This window comes from Alternaria ethzedia, assembly GCF_023757985.1.
Source record: "Alternaria ethzedia strain BMP 0044 chromosome Unknown scaffold_19, whole genome shotgun sequence".
Lineage (NCBI taxonomy): Eukaryota > Fungi > Ascomycota > Dothideomycetes > Pleosporales > Pleosporaceae > Alternaria > Alternaria ethzedia.
The window spans coordinates 128,108-141,699 of NW_026056212.1; the positions used below are offsets into that span (position 1 = coordinate 128,108).

The 13,592-nt window shown below is 53.1% G+C and overlaps 7 protein-coding genes across 7 annotated transcripts; 5 read left to right on the forward strand and 2 right to left on the reverse strand.

The window, feature by feature from the left end:
- Positions 1–137: 137 nt before the first annotated feature.
- J4E87_007146 (uncharacterized protein) lies at positions 138–1,666 on the forward strand (the record flags this gene model as incomplete). Its single annotated transcript, XM_049378743.1, has 4 exons — positions 138–276; positions 336–907; positions 960–1,300; positions 1,354–1,666. The coding sequence occupies 4 exons, from the start codon at positions 138–140 to the stop codon at positions 1,664–1,666; spliced, it is 1,365 nt and encodes a 454-aa protein (XP_049231405.1).
- A 1,002-nt stretch (positions 1,667–2,668) lies between these two features.
- Positions 2,669–3,876, forward strand: J4E87_007147 (uncharacterized protein; the record flags this gene model as incomplete). Its single annotated transcript, XM_049378744.1, has 3 exons — positions 2,669–2,704; positions 2,756–3,182; positions 3,242–3,876. 3 exons carry the CDS (start codon positions 2,669–2,671, stop codon positions 3,874–3,876), a joined length of 1,098 nt encoding a protein of 365 aa, XP_049231406.1.
- Positions 3,877–3,933: 57 nt separating this feature from the next.
- J4E87_007148 (uncharacterized protein) lies at positions 3,934–6,269 on the reverse strand (the record flags this gene model as incomplete). Its single annotated transcript, XM_049378745.1, has 3 exons — positions 3,934–5,683; positions 5,738–5,778; positions 5,835–6,269. The coding sequence occupies 3 exons, from the start codon at positions 6,267–6,269 to the stop codon at positions 3,934–3,936; spliced, it is 2,226 nt and encodes a 741-aa protein (XP_049231407.1).
- A 228-nt stretch (positions 6,270–6,497) lies between these two features.
- J4E87_007149 (uncharacterized protein) lies at positions 6,498–7,247 on the forward strand (the record flags this gene model as incomplete). Its single annotated transcript, XM_049378746.1, has 1 exon — positions 6,498–7,247. The coding sequence occupies one exon, from the start codon at positions 6,498–6,500 to the stop codon at positions 7,245–7,247; it is 750 nt and encodes a 249-aa protein (XP_049231408.1).
- Positions 7,248–7,735: 488 nt separating this feature from the next.
- J4E87_007150 (uncharacterized protein) lies at positions 7,736–8,965 on the forward strand (the record flags this gene model as incomplete). The annotated part of the gene is made up of 1 exon (XM_049378747.1): positions 7,736–8,965. The coding sequence occupies one exon, from the start codon at positions 7,736–7,738 to the stop codon at positions 8,963–8,965; it is 1,230 nt and encodes a 409-aa protein (XP_049231409.1).
- A 723-nt stretch (positions 8,966–9,688) lies between these two features.
- J4E87_007151 (uncharacterized protein) lies at positions 9,689–11,469 on the forward strand (the record flags this gene model as incomplete). The annotated part of the gene is made up of 5 exons (XM_049378748.1): positions 9,689–9,807; positions 10,009–10,052; positions 10,117–10,402; positions 10,452–11,329; positions 11,393–11,469. 5 exons carry the CDS (start codon positions 9,689–9,691, stop codon positions 11,467–11,469), a joined length of 1,404 nt encoding a protein of 467 aa, XP_049231410.1.
- Positions 11,470–11,667: 198 nt separating this feature from the next.
- Positions 11,668–13,511, reverse strand: J4E87_007152 (uncharacterized protein; the record flags this gene model as incomplete). The annotated part of the gene is made up of 5 exons (XM_049378749.1): positions 11,668–12,105; positions 12,156–12,373; positions 12,433–12,637; positions 12,701–12,942; positions 12,992–13,511. The coding sequence occupies 5 exons, from the start codon at positions 13,509–13,511 to the stop codon at positions 11,668–11,670; spliced, it is 1,623 nt and encodes a 540-aa protein (XP_049231411.1).
- Between the last annotated feature and the right edge of the window lie 81 nt (positions 13,512–13,592).

Below are 13,592 nucleotides of genomic sequence, written 5' to 3' on the forward strand. Positions count from 1 at the left end.
CCCGCCGGTATGTTGTTGCGCCGTTTGCAATGAAAGCCCTGGGGCGTGTGAGAAATGTTCAAGTATATCTATGCGAAGAGAATGCCACATCGAACAAAACAACAGCATCAAACATGCCACACATCCAGGAACCCCAAATGAAACGAGAACCAAGAACCGGTATCGACATTCTCGTCGTGGGAGGCGGCATCGGCGGACTCACATTTGCAATCGAGGCCCACCGCAAAGGACACGATGTGCGCGTTCTTGAACGGAATGACGAAGGTCAATACTCCGGTATGTACCACCCCATCCAACTATCGACCTCCAAACGAACCAAACTAACAAACCGACAGGTGAGATCATCATGATCACCAGCTCAGCGCTCGAAACGCCCAAGAAATGGCCAGGGTTCTTAGAACGCCTCAGGGCCCTCGCATCGCCACCGACCTTTGACCTGCGCAAATACGACGGCACATTCATCCAACACCATGCTCCTGGCGACTCTGCAAATCCGTCTTTGAGCATCTACCGAAAGAGGCTGCATAGTTTGCTGAATACCTACGTCAAAGAGCTCGGTATACCCATCACGTACGACGCGAAAGTGGACGCATACTTTGACTCAAACACATCAGGCGGTGTTATTCTCAAAAGTGGTCAGAGGATAACTGCAGATGTGGTGGTAGCCGCAGATGGTGTAGGCTCTAGGTCCCGCGAGATCATCGACGGGAATAGAGAGAAGCCGATTAGTTCTGGCTTTGTTGTCTACCGGACTTCTTTTCCTACTGGGCCGGCGATGGACGAGTATCCCCTTGTTGCGAGGGAGTTTCTGGGGCACGATCACCGTGGTTTCATGTATATTGGTCCTGGCGCGCACATGGTTATTTCTCATGACAAGGGCGAGCTGTGCTATCTATTGACTTGCAAGGTTTGTGGTCGCTGCTTCATTGGCCTTGCAGATCGTTGCTAACTTCTATCAGGATGAGAACGGTACGGCAACAGAGAGCTGGTCGAAAACCACTTCCACGGATAGGATTCTGGATGTTGTAAAAGATTGGGATCCTTTTGTTACGGAGGTGATCAAGGCGACACCGAACAATCAGGTGCTCGACTGGAAGCTGATGTGGCGTGATCCACAGCCGCAGTGGGTGTCGAAAGGCGGCCATGTCGTGCAGCTGGGCGATGCTGCCCATCCCTTCTTGCCTACGTCGTTCAGTGGCGGCACGATGGCCATGGAAGACGCGTACTCGCTAGCAGCCTGTCTACATGTTGCCGGGAAGCAAAACGTTGCGCTTGCAACCAAGGTGCACAATAAGCTGAGGTATGCCGATATAGATCGTGGAGAAACACCAGCGACTAACTTCGAAATTGTAGGTACGAGCGAGTATCCTGCGCGCAGAAGCTAGGATTCAAGAATCGTGAGATCTTTCACAACACCGACTGGAAAGACGAAAAGGCGGCGCCGACAAAGCAACACAAGATGGTCGGAGATTGGTTGGTCTGTCACAACCCCGAGAAGTACGTTTACGATAACTACCACAAGTGTGCTGAGCATTTGGACACGGGTGTCGAGTTCTTGAACACGAACATACCGCCGGGATATGAGTACAGACCGTGGACCGTCCGCGGGCTGCTGGGGGCCTCGGAACGTGGCGAAGTGGTTGAGGATGAAGGCGACTGGTCCTAAAAGAAGGGAAGCTTGCAGAATGCCGCGTTATTATTGTAGCTACTTCAGCTTATCGATTGGCCATGCTGGCAACATCTCTTCTCGATGTATATATATGGGCATCCGGCGGCAACTGTTGATGCTGATTAGAACTGCCGAACTTCATGCTTCTCTCTGCTGTGTCCTGCCCCCGCTCCCTGTGGCTTACTATCCCGTCGCTCGTATCCGCCGAACTTATAGCATGCCAGTATGCCTGGCTATTGCTTGCCATTGTATAGGCATGTAGCATGCCAGATGCCAACTTGTCATATCTTCTTGATGGTTAAGCTCGCCATTTTGTCCAACTGCTGCCTCCGAGTCGTGGAACAGCCAAGCCGCAATTACATCTATCATAACGCTCGAAGGATACGCGCACATTGCTTCCTACAACGATCCCGGCACCTTGGTTGTGGACGAGTGCGGTCGGGTTCCGTTCGAGGAGCGTGGCATCGTGCGCGCGTGTAGGTGCTCTGAGAGCGAGGACAGTGGCGAGGTCGCCTGAAAAGGCTCCAGCCTGCCCGGTGGCGCCAGTTTATGCCCGTGATACGAAACGCGCGTGGGTTCTGGAGCGTACGACGATGATGTTGAGCTTCTCATGGCGGCATGAGGAAAGCTTCGCGATTGCGTGCTGTCGTGTTCCAATACACGTGTCTTCAGCCAATATCCCAACCATCTGTTGTATGGAAAGGAGGCAAGTTAGGCATAATAAAGCTCCCTTCGCGCAATGATCGCGTGGATTAGGGGTGTTGGTGGATAAACGTCCAATGACGACCAGCTCAACGTCCCCAAATGCCGAGGGATATCGGAACGCTGCTCGGAACGGCTTGGCCCGGCTTGCCCTCCCATTCATCCAAGCTGCACTCCAACGGCAAGAATCTTAGTAAGACTCGGACATTTCCCATATCAACCATGTATTTCCAAGCTTCTGACCCAGGCCCGAAGTATTCGCGATATTGGGAAACTTCACCGTCGCGGCACTGAAGCATGACGGCCGATCGCGGAGCTCGAGGCCTTGTCGCTGTAAGTCAATCTCCATCATCCCCAGCGCAACGAAACTGACTGGGTACCTAGATAACGGGCGCAAACGGAACAATAGGCTATGCCTGTGTGGTCTACGCGCTGCAAACTGGCTATCGAGTCCGGTGCATCGTGCGCCGCGCCTCCGCCATCGAAACGATCAAAACCGGGCCCTCTGTGCAGCCCTACCTCGACCTAATCGAATACGTCGCCGTGCCAGACAATGCGGTCAAGGGAGCATACGATGAAGCTGTTGCGGGTGTCGACTATGTTGTGCACATAGCAGGAGCATGGCCGATGCTCCATCTGGATCCTGACAACGACATCTACCATCCATACATCAGGTCGACGAGGGGCTTGATAGAAGCAGGGCGGAAGTCTGGCACAGTGAAGAGGATGGTATTCACGCAGGCTGGAGCGGGGCTTGTTGACTCTGAAGACGGCGATACACTGGGTACGCGTATGGAACGCGTCTTGAACGGTACGTCTCTTTGCTTCTGCCCTCGCGCCTCACTTCATGCGTCTTACTGACCGATACAGAGGCAGTTCAGGTCTCGCAAACATCCCTCGCATACCGACCCCCTCTCCAATCCCCTCATAACGCCTACTGCTCCGCAAAAGCCCAATGTATGACCTACCTCGCTGATCTCCAAGCTTCCCACGAGCTCCCCTTCTCTATCGCGCAAATCATACCCGGTACCGTTATTGGCCCTGCGGAGTTTTGCAAAACGTCGGAGCAAGCACGTGCGCATATGGATCGACAGAGCAAGGCATTGCTGTTCGATGATATAGCCCCGCGGTATGCGTTTGGTTTCGTGCATGTGCAAGACTGCGCTCGCATTCATATCGAGGCACTAGATGGGAGGGTTAGAGGCGAGGACCTGCCCAAGTGGTATGTTGCCGCTGGGACGGTGGAGGAGGGGTCAGATGGGGACAAACTCTGGAACTCTGTGGCGGACATGATCGAGCGGGACTTTTCGAAGGAGGTCAAGGCTGGGGCGTTCAGAGTGGGACGCCAGAAGGTGCCCATCAACATGCCATTCCGCGTCGAATCAAGCATGACTGAGAAGATGCTGCTGAATGGTGGCAAGATCAGGGGGCTAGAGGATAGCGTGAGAGAGGTCGCGGAGTGGTATATCCGACTCAAAAGAACAGAGGAGAAAGCAGATGTGTAAAATGGGACAATGTTGAGGACGAGTTGAATCCATCGAATCAGTCTAATGTCGTACGTTCTACCACTTGAAGCTTTCTTCAAAGTACTCCACCCCTCTATAACCTTTATCCAACATCTGGACACTCGCTTTCCTAGCCTGATCCGCCATCAAAGCTGGCCCACAAGCCACAATCGCCAGACGTTGCTGGCCCGCATCTCTAGCAGCCTCTTGAACTGTTTCATGTACGTCCGGTCTGTGTGCCATGATTCTCACGCTCTTCAGGTCTTCGCCCAACACATCGTCTTTTGCCTCATCATCCCGAGTGACGTGCACTTCCATCTCGACTCTCTCATCACCCAACAAGCCTCTAAAGTCGCGGAGAACAGAAGTGAGGAACGCGTACTCGCGTACTGCCCATACAATCTTCACACTCCGTACACGTGATGTACTGGCCAGAACGTGGGCTAGGTGTGATAGCGGGACTGCGATACCCGTTCCACCGACTACAAACAAAATGTTTTGTGAACTGCGGAGAGGAACAGTATGTCCATAAGGCCCTTCCACAAGGATGTGGAGTCTTTTGGGATGCAAGAGACAATGTGACTTCAATCGGGATGTGAAGCCGTCGTACGGTCGGACAAGGAACACCATGTTCGATGAGGCATCTGAGGCTTTAGACGAAAGGAGTGCATCCGACTCTGTGGTTGAGGCTGATGAAGTACGCGAGTGTTCCGGCCTCGCTGAAAGCGGCGATAGTGGCGTAGATGGAGGATTGTCCGTATCTTTTGAACTGTATGCCAGCGTGAACGGATGGCTCTGATGTGCATAGAACAGATCATCCAACACGTGGATGTAGTAGTAAGAGCCAGGCCTTGGGGCTACTAAGCTCTTACTACTATCGACTTCCATGCGCACGAGGTTACTGCTAGGGTCATAAGTAACCCTAGCCTTGGTACTCAGCGGGCTGCGGTTGAAAGCTAAGATTCGTGAGAGGCGCATGATCCGGTCAAAGACCCAGACACCAACGCATGGCCAGATGAATATGTTCCACTCGCCATTAGTGAAAATCTCAACATGGTAGTACATAGTCCAGAGGGTTGCGATCGAGAGCGCTATGTGCGTGACGAGGAAGAACTCGTAGTGCGCACGGCGGATACCGTAGAACGAGAACGCCAAAAGACCACACATGGCGATGGTTGACAGTTCGCCGTTCCAAAAGTAGTGCTTCGTCCAGTAGTTTAGGAAAGATGGCCATCCTCCGCGCTCCAGTATCATCAGCGTGTATCCCACACTGTGCACTACGGCTTGTACTGTGGCAACCCTTGCCGCCCACCGATGGAAAGCGTTGTAGGTACCGAAACCCCATCCAGTCACCCAGATCAAAAGATCGTTGCGCATACCAAAGAGCCAGACGAGTGGGAAGTTCGCGAGCGATATGATTCCCGTACGATCCGAAACAAAACGGAGGAATTGCACTGACTTCTTCGGCCAATAAAGGTTGCCTTCGGTGAGACGGTAGGAGCAGCTGCAGAGAACAACGTTGAGCGCGACAAAAAGAAAGATGGTAAGCGACTGGATCCGTGGTGGGATGGTACACCAGCCGTACGGTCGAGAACAACGATCACCAAAAGCGGCAGGTGTAGTAACGTATCGCCTCAGCCATGTTCGGAGGGAAACCAAGGGACTTCGAGGTCCAGAAATCCGGCCGGATTCGACTTCTGGGATTGTTTTGTATGACTTGTGGCGCTGTTCACTGCGTAGAAGTGACAGTATGCGCGTCGTTACACCAACGGCCACTACTACGAGCCAGAAGTAGTACATGTACCAGCTATGGGTATTATATTAGCGAAGTCGCGCCTAACGGGGTACAGGCTCGACTTACCCATACACGAGATGGATCTCGTATTCCCAGAATGCCGCTTCCTGTACGCCACATTTAGCACCCCATAGTCTTATCGGCCGTACAGGCAGGAACGTACCATGGTGGTGAAAGCTCGCCTTACAAGCTCATCACTTGGTATCACAACTTCATCAATGGTTGGAAAACTCAGTGCCTCTTCAGCCGACAGTCGTGTCACTCTAGCCTTGTCGTCAGGGGTCCATTGGTCCAGAATATCGCGAAAGGAAGGTAATGTAATGTTCGCGTGTGCTTCACACCAGGGTTTCTGGTTCTCGATCCATTTTTCTGTCTGACCGTTCTGTATGCAGAACTCGTCGAAGCACAGATACAGTGATGTGAGGCGTAATTCACTTTGGCATCCTCGGATCTTGCTCGAAAGCGAAGGGTCGGTGTCGTTGAAGGTTACATAGTTGACGCCGGTCTCACATGCCAAAGGGCAGTACTTTCCCGAGTACAAAGCATGTGATGCACCTGTAAGCGTGTACAGAATGATGGAGATGGATGAAGTGCGCATGAGTGGACGCGATGAGGTACAAGATGGGGCGACGCAAGCTCGGAGTCGGAGATTGGCGGGGTCGTGAAATCTTATCAGATGTCTACGCACGGGCCCGCGCTGGCATCAGGCGCGCTTCTTTCGCGTCAGCTGGGTTGTTGCTTCGAGCTTGCAAATGGCCAGTGTCTGTGAGCACAAAGTTTACGCAGCGGCCATACTCGCTGTCTTAACCCCCTGTGGCACCACGTCATGTCTCACACCGCCTCAAAGGCGACCTTTCTCTCTTTACCTATCGAGCTCCGCCTAGAGATTGTCGCATACGCGCTGGAACAATCTGACGCGGGACTCACGAAACACCACGAGTCCAATGAGGGACGAACTTGTTCTACGATAGATGAGAGGTACAAAGCTAGTACCAACCTTGCGATACGGCTGGTTTGCCGCCAGTTCAACGCTGAGTTCCGTCGCCTTGCCATCCACAGTACCCTCTTTGTGCTCGCCAGGAACTCCACACGAGTTGCCGGTCAGCAAGTCGAAGAGCTTCTACAAGATGTAAAGAAGTTGAGGATTCACTGCGACCATGAGACCATCGGGAAATGGTACGAGCACCCGTTGAACAGGCAATGTATGCATCTCGATGAGCTACAGTTTGTAATGCCACTCGACAACTCTACCAACCGGACAGCCCTCGTGGGTCTGCTCAGACGTCTGCGCAACGTCAAACAAGTCAAGCTCCTCTTCCCGAACCATCGTGTTGCAAAAGAGCCCTATGGGTACATCAGATTACTCGGCGAGTTGCTCAAAGAAGACCATTTCCAGAGATACGATGCCCCGAACGCCCCCAATTTCGAGTCTACATGTTGGGAGTGGAGTTTTGACAAAGAGTCTAGTTGGGCTGTCTTCGTGGCTCGGGAACCTATGGCGCTTATCCCGGAAGAGCATTACTTGCTGCTCATGAAGCCGAAGATCGACTACATTATGGATTACATGGCATCATAGCACCAACACGGTAGTAGTCACTGTGCGACACAGCACGTTCGCGTCGTTATGTGATGACGAAGGGGAACTGCATGGATCCATAGAGTATGCTACCAAATCGACGGATTTCAACAATGATTGATGGGCCAAAGATTGCGCGGGTGCCATGATTCGGCCCAAGGCTTTGACGCGTCTTCACGTGGTCTCCAACACAGCTGCATCCCCGAGTGCTGCGTAAGACTAGAACATCAGCATGGCTTAGCGGCATGGTATTATAAATGTCGCCGTGCGGAAAGAGGCCACAGTCGCTTACTGGCATTTGAGTGTGGCAGCTTAGCAATCACGTTGCTTCGGCGGCCCAGGAGATCCGACGCGGCCCCCACTTGCCCAACGATGCACTTGACGCACTGCATCGCGCCTGCCTCACCCCCAAGCGCGACTGCTATAACAGTAGCCATGCCACGCCCTTCCAGACGCCGTCTATCCCCCATATCAATTCACCGTCCACCATGAGCGCTCCGAAGCCTATTCTCATTTCCGGCGCCGGCCTCGCCTCGCTCCTCCTCGCCCGCTCGCTGCACCGTTCCAAGATCCCGTTCCTCGTCTTCGAACGCGACGCGTCCATCGTCTTCAGAGCGCAGGGTTATAGGCTGAGACTCTCAGCGCAGGGTCTGGACGCCATTGAGCAAGTGCTCGGTCCGGCAGGATTCAAGACGTTCTACGACGCTTGCGGCAAAACTGGCGGGGCTGGATTCGCGGCAGTGAACCCGCTGACAGGCAAGACAATAGGTGGAGATGCTCCGAGCGTCAAGAGCGAGCCTTTGACCAGCAGAGACGGCAAGGTCGTTGGAGTGTCGCGCGGTGATATGCGCAAGCTGTTCATGGACGGCATCGAGGACCGTGTGGTTTGGAAACATCAGGTCGCAGCCTACGAGAGGACGGACAATGGTGTGCGACTAGTCTTCGCCGACGGTACCAAGTCCGAGGAGGGCTCTATGCTGATCGGGGGTGAGGGTGTCAAGAGTGCAGTCGCTGGTCAGCTGTCCAATGGGGCGATCAAAGTCTACGATCTCGGTTCCAGAGGAATACATGGACAAGCCCCGACAGCAGCCTTCAAGGCCTTGGGCGAAGGTGTCTTCCGCCTCGTCGACGATACATCACAGCCGAACGGCGGCAAGGTCTTCGTCATCACAAACGTGCGCGCAGGCGACATGGACAAGCCCGACGTCAACTTCGGCTGGACCATGATCGGCTCTCCAGGCGTCATCAAAGCGCCGAACGACAATTACACGATTACTGGGCCGCCTGCCGCACAGATAGCAAAGGCACTTACATCGCACTGGCATGATCGTGTCAAGCCACTCTTCGATAACATGGCCGAGTCGGAAGCAGCTTTCTGGAAGATAACATGTTCGTCACCAGAAGGTGTACCGAAGTGGCCCAATGACCCTCGTGTCACTCTGGTCGGTGATGCAGTGCATGCTATGACGCCAGCAGGAGGTAACGGCGCAAACACAGCTGTGCGCGACTCGGCTCTGCTCGGTCGATTGATAGCCGAAGCCTGTGAGAGAGGCGATGGCGATAGATGGACGGGTGTCACAGAAGCATATGAAAAAGAGATGCGAATATACGCAACAGAGGCTGTCAAGGCTAGCTACGGGCAGGCTACAGGGCAATTCGGCATTGATCTTGATCTCAACACTGCGCCTACAATTAACGAATATGTCGCGCCAAACTGAGTATTCTTCGTTGCAGCAGACTGGTCATCAGTCCGAACAGGATTTAGCGTCACTTTCCTATGAGACGGCATTAGGTCGTGTTGACGAATGATACGCATCATCTTCATCCTTACTTTTACGTGCGACTCACGGTCACTAACGATACAGGGTGTTCTGGCTGGACAATTGCAAGCCCCCAAGTCTGCCGCGGGACGAATGTCGCGTCCTCCGTTGCCGAATGTAGATTCCGCCGCAGAGCCACGACTCATGTGTAGCTTCCCCGCATCTCCATCAGGCCCACCCCCGACTTCAAAAAACCGGGCCATCCAGTACGTGCGAAATTCCCGATAACAATGGATTCGCCGCGACCACGCAAACGCCGTGCCATCAATGCATGCGTCAGTTGCCGAACGTCCAAAGTACGATGCGACGGGAACCGCCCTTGCCAACGATGTGACCGGAATGGCGCAACTTGCCAATACTTTGACGCCGTAAAGGACGAAAATGTGTTGCGAATCGAAAGGCTCGAGAATGAGATGGCTGCACTTCGTGAACACATGCGCATCCAGCGACATCAAGACAAGAGTGTACGTAGGCCTGAAGACTACACTAGGATAAAGGAGGCAAATCAGAACATCTGGCGCCAATGTAGCTCCAGGGTGTTCTGTTTCCTCCTTATTTGAGGTGGTGTCCTGCGCGAATCAGCGGAAAGCTAGCTGACCATGATAATGAATGCAGTTACCCATGGAGGATGCGACTGGGACAGTGCCAGAAGTCGCACTCCGGTCTATGCCCAAGTGCAACGCAACGGCCGTTGACGCAGGTCTCATCACATGGGAACAGGCTGTCCACTGGTATCAAAGGTAGACAAACTCACTGCACCTCTCGAGCCCAGATCACTGATTTTACAAAGTTTCTTCTCGGGCAGTGTATGAAAGCCCCGATTCACCTGGTGAACCATACTAAAAGCCATAGCAATACCTCGTGCCCATCTTTTGCGAGAGGCATGACAACATCGCATCAGTGGCTTCACGGAGTCCAATCCTTTTTGACGCCATAGTCAGTATTGGATGTCGCGCTGCCGAAGGTTTCAACACCAGAATCTATCGTCAGTAATTTTCCTGTATGAACTGCATATGAGACGAATGCTGACGCTGTACACCCATATCTAGGCCGCCTCCAGACTCGAGTCCGTGATCAATTTACCGACCTATTCATCAACACCAATACCCCTACAGTAGAGGATATACAGGCCATCGCACTGGTGGCTGCGTACTCGGAGAACGCGTTCGTTCTGGTGGCCATGGCCCTTCGCTTTGCCATTCAGCTTGGGCTACCTCATGTTGTCGATCAGCTCATCGCCAAAAGTCACGCACGTTCCGGGATCGTGACCGCCCATGAGCAAGAGCTTTACCGTCTATCCAGAGTTTGGCTTGGAATCTGCAATCTTGAGCTCTTGTGAGTATCGTGTTAGCCTGATCGGAGAGCGCTGCTAAAAACATCCAAGTTTCTCTCTAGATGGCGGTAAACTGCCGGGCCTTTCTCTTCAAATGTCATCTCGAAAGATCAGATGTCTATTAGCTCACCCAGAACGTACATCTACCGACATCCGCCTTCTCTCGCAAGTGGAGCTCAACATCATCCGCACGGAAGCTTATACAAAGATCATGGGCCGGAGTAATGACTTTATGGGTCAACACAGCGAAGACCAACTCCGGACTACGGTAGAGGAGGCTTGTGTTGAGCTGTCACTGTGGCTCGATGAATGGACCAACATTGCTCTGACCGAACCAGCGCCACATCAACGGACTCTTGCGTTGCAGAACTTGTGTATACAGCAAGCTTGGGCGACGATGACCATGTACCTAAAGGCGGTAGGCTCTTCCGGGATCGAGAACATTGCGATCATGACCGAATTCCAGCGCGACTTCATACGCAAAGCCAAGGAGGCAGCGAATCGACACCTTCACTACATGCTTCAGTCATCGTCAACACCAACTTCATCGCCGGTGTCTCATGCCTCGACCTCTGGCTCAACGTATCTCAGTACTTTTCGCTGGACACTCGACTATGTCTGGGCTAAGTGCGCCGTCTCAGTCTTGCTGGTCCTCAAGTTAGCCATTCTCCTCCGCGACCCGGTACCTTCGGTCATGGCGCTGCTCAGCGACGCGCATCGCGTACTGGAAGAGCTAAAGACTGTTACCGTGGGCCACATCGCATACTTTCAGATCTTGCAAACCAGCATCGAGAAGTGTGAAGCTGCTCTCCGAGAGTATGCTGCGGAACAGATACCCGACCAGGACTCTTCGATGGCGGGAGCGAGAAGCAGTGTAGCTGAAGACGAGTTCCAGGGCTACGTTCCCAGCGAGTTCGTCTTCGAGTGGGGTAAGTTTGGACTGCAGACACGCTTGTGAAATCTATACTGACTTCGTATGTCCACCTCTGCAGACTTTCCTGGGCTCAATCTAAAACATATGCCGCTCGGATGGCAAGACCTCTTTGTCAATATCGACAGCTTGTTCTAGACGAAAGGCATGCGTGGAAGGCAGGCTGCCATACAAGAGCCGTGCATGGTGCGTGAATCCGACGGTCAAGCATACCCTGGAAGTATCAACAGTGTTTACATGCACATGCCAATGGAGCAAATGTTTTATGTACGTTCAGTGTATATTGTAGCTAAGCCACAACTTTAGAAAGTCGTGCTTCGAGCGTCGACCCATTGATCAATATACATAGATGAAGTCTTCGTTCTTGATGTCAGTCACATCATCAAACGCCTTATCGCCCACGCCGCTGGCTTGTGCGTTCTCAGCTCCTTCTGCATCACCCTCGCGCGCAGAACCCATGCTGGTATCGACGACAATGGCCGACTTCCCCATACTCTCTCTTGTTGCCGCATGCTTCCGGTTCAGAAGCTTGATCCAGAACATTGCAAGCAGGATAAGGACGACGATCGCGATGAAGAGAGCGAGGTTGGCGCGGAGGCCTCGGTAGTAGTGTGGTTTTTCTGACGGTTTGAAGAGCTGTGGGCCGATGATGTTGCCTGCGCTGGCGCCGACGAAGAGGATACTTGTCGTCACTTTGCGTTTTGTGTCGCCTCCTGTGTTTTGGCCGGACCAGCTATAAATCAAAGGTGAAATGCCGGGATAGAAGGACGTCAGCTGCAAGCACAGGGTTAGTAGGTTGCATGCTTGGCGTTGCCATGACTTACGTAGTATCCGAGAAGAAGTACACCACGATTCGAGTCGCCGCGTCCAACGACCATGAGGATGACGATGCCGGCGATTGGTGGTATACATAAGAGTATCAGCACGGGCGACTTCCGTTTCAGCCACGTGGCTAGCCAAGCTCCACCGCAGGTAGCTATAATCTGGATGACACCAAAAGGCATGTTGAAGAGGATCGTAGCGAAGGGCCCAAACCCAAAACCTGAAATTCGAGCAATCAGTGGAGTTCAGACTTGCAGCTTGCAGGAACGTTGGACTTACTCTGGATGATCAGAGGCCCGAAAGCACTGATACCACCACTCGGGATGCTGATCGCTGTCAACATGGAAAACCAAAGCCATGTCTTGGGATCCATGAATGCCTCCAGTACGTGGTCCCACTTCCAGACACGAGATGCAACGCCCATCTGGTTCATACGCAGACGTTCGACAGCGACGAGCTTTTCGTGATCGTTGAAGAACTTGGCCTAAAGATTGGGGCACGGAGTCAGTATATCTCTCACATCGGCTCGTATAGGGAAACCACTTGCCTCCATGGGTGAGTCGGGCATAAACAACCATACAAATACCGAAACGACGACTGTGAGGAGACCACAAAAGAGAAAGATGATCTGGTATGAGTACAGAAGATTGGACTGGATGTGGCCCAACCCGTAGCAGAGCAGACTGCCGAGGATGTTGACCATGCCCAGCATGGCGTACCAAGCTGCGTTTCGGTTCGTTTGCTCGCCACGCTTATACCACATTTGAACAACGGCGATGAAAGCAGGAGCTAGATGCGTTAGCGATAGTCTTCGCGATGGCTTGAAGAGTTGGCTTACCAACGGCAGCTTCGAAAGCGCCCAACAAGAATCGCGTGGCCATCAGCCCGGCGAAGCTGCTGGCACCCGCCATTCCGCATAATATGCAGCCCCAGGTGAACACCATAACACCCATGAATTTCCCCATCCTGAGCTTGACCAGCAACACGGCCACCAGCGGCTGTGCCACTAGCTGCGCAATGTACACGATACTCCCGAGCCATGAGTATTGTTGACTGTTGGGATCGAGGTTCGCATCTTCGATGAGGCCAAAGACGGAGGCGTAGGATAGCGTGGTCTTGTCGAGTGATTGGAGGAAGTAGACGCTGAGTAGGATGGGCAAGATGACAAGATCGATCTTCTTCAAGACGCGTTTGTTCTCGGCAGATGTTACGACGATGCGTTCGTTCGAGGCGAGAAGTGCGGCGGCTTTGTCTTTGCCTTTGCCGTCCGTCGCATTGGCTGGCTTGTAAAGCGACTCCGTGGTTTCGACGTTGGGCTTGGACGCGGCGACGTCGTCGGTCACCTCCGGTTTCGACATGTTCAACAGGAAGACTATGATCAACCCAGGAAGAGTCTGAGATAATGCTGCAGTAGTAGGTCAATATGGCCCGACTGCACT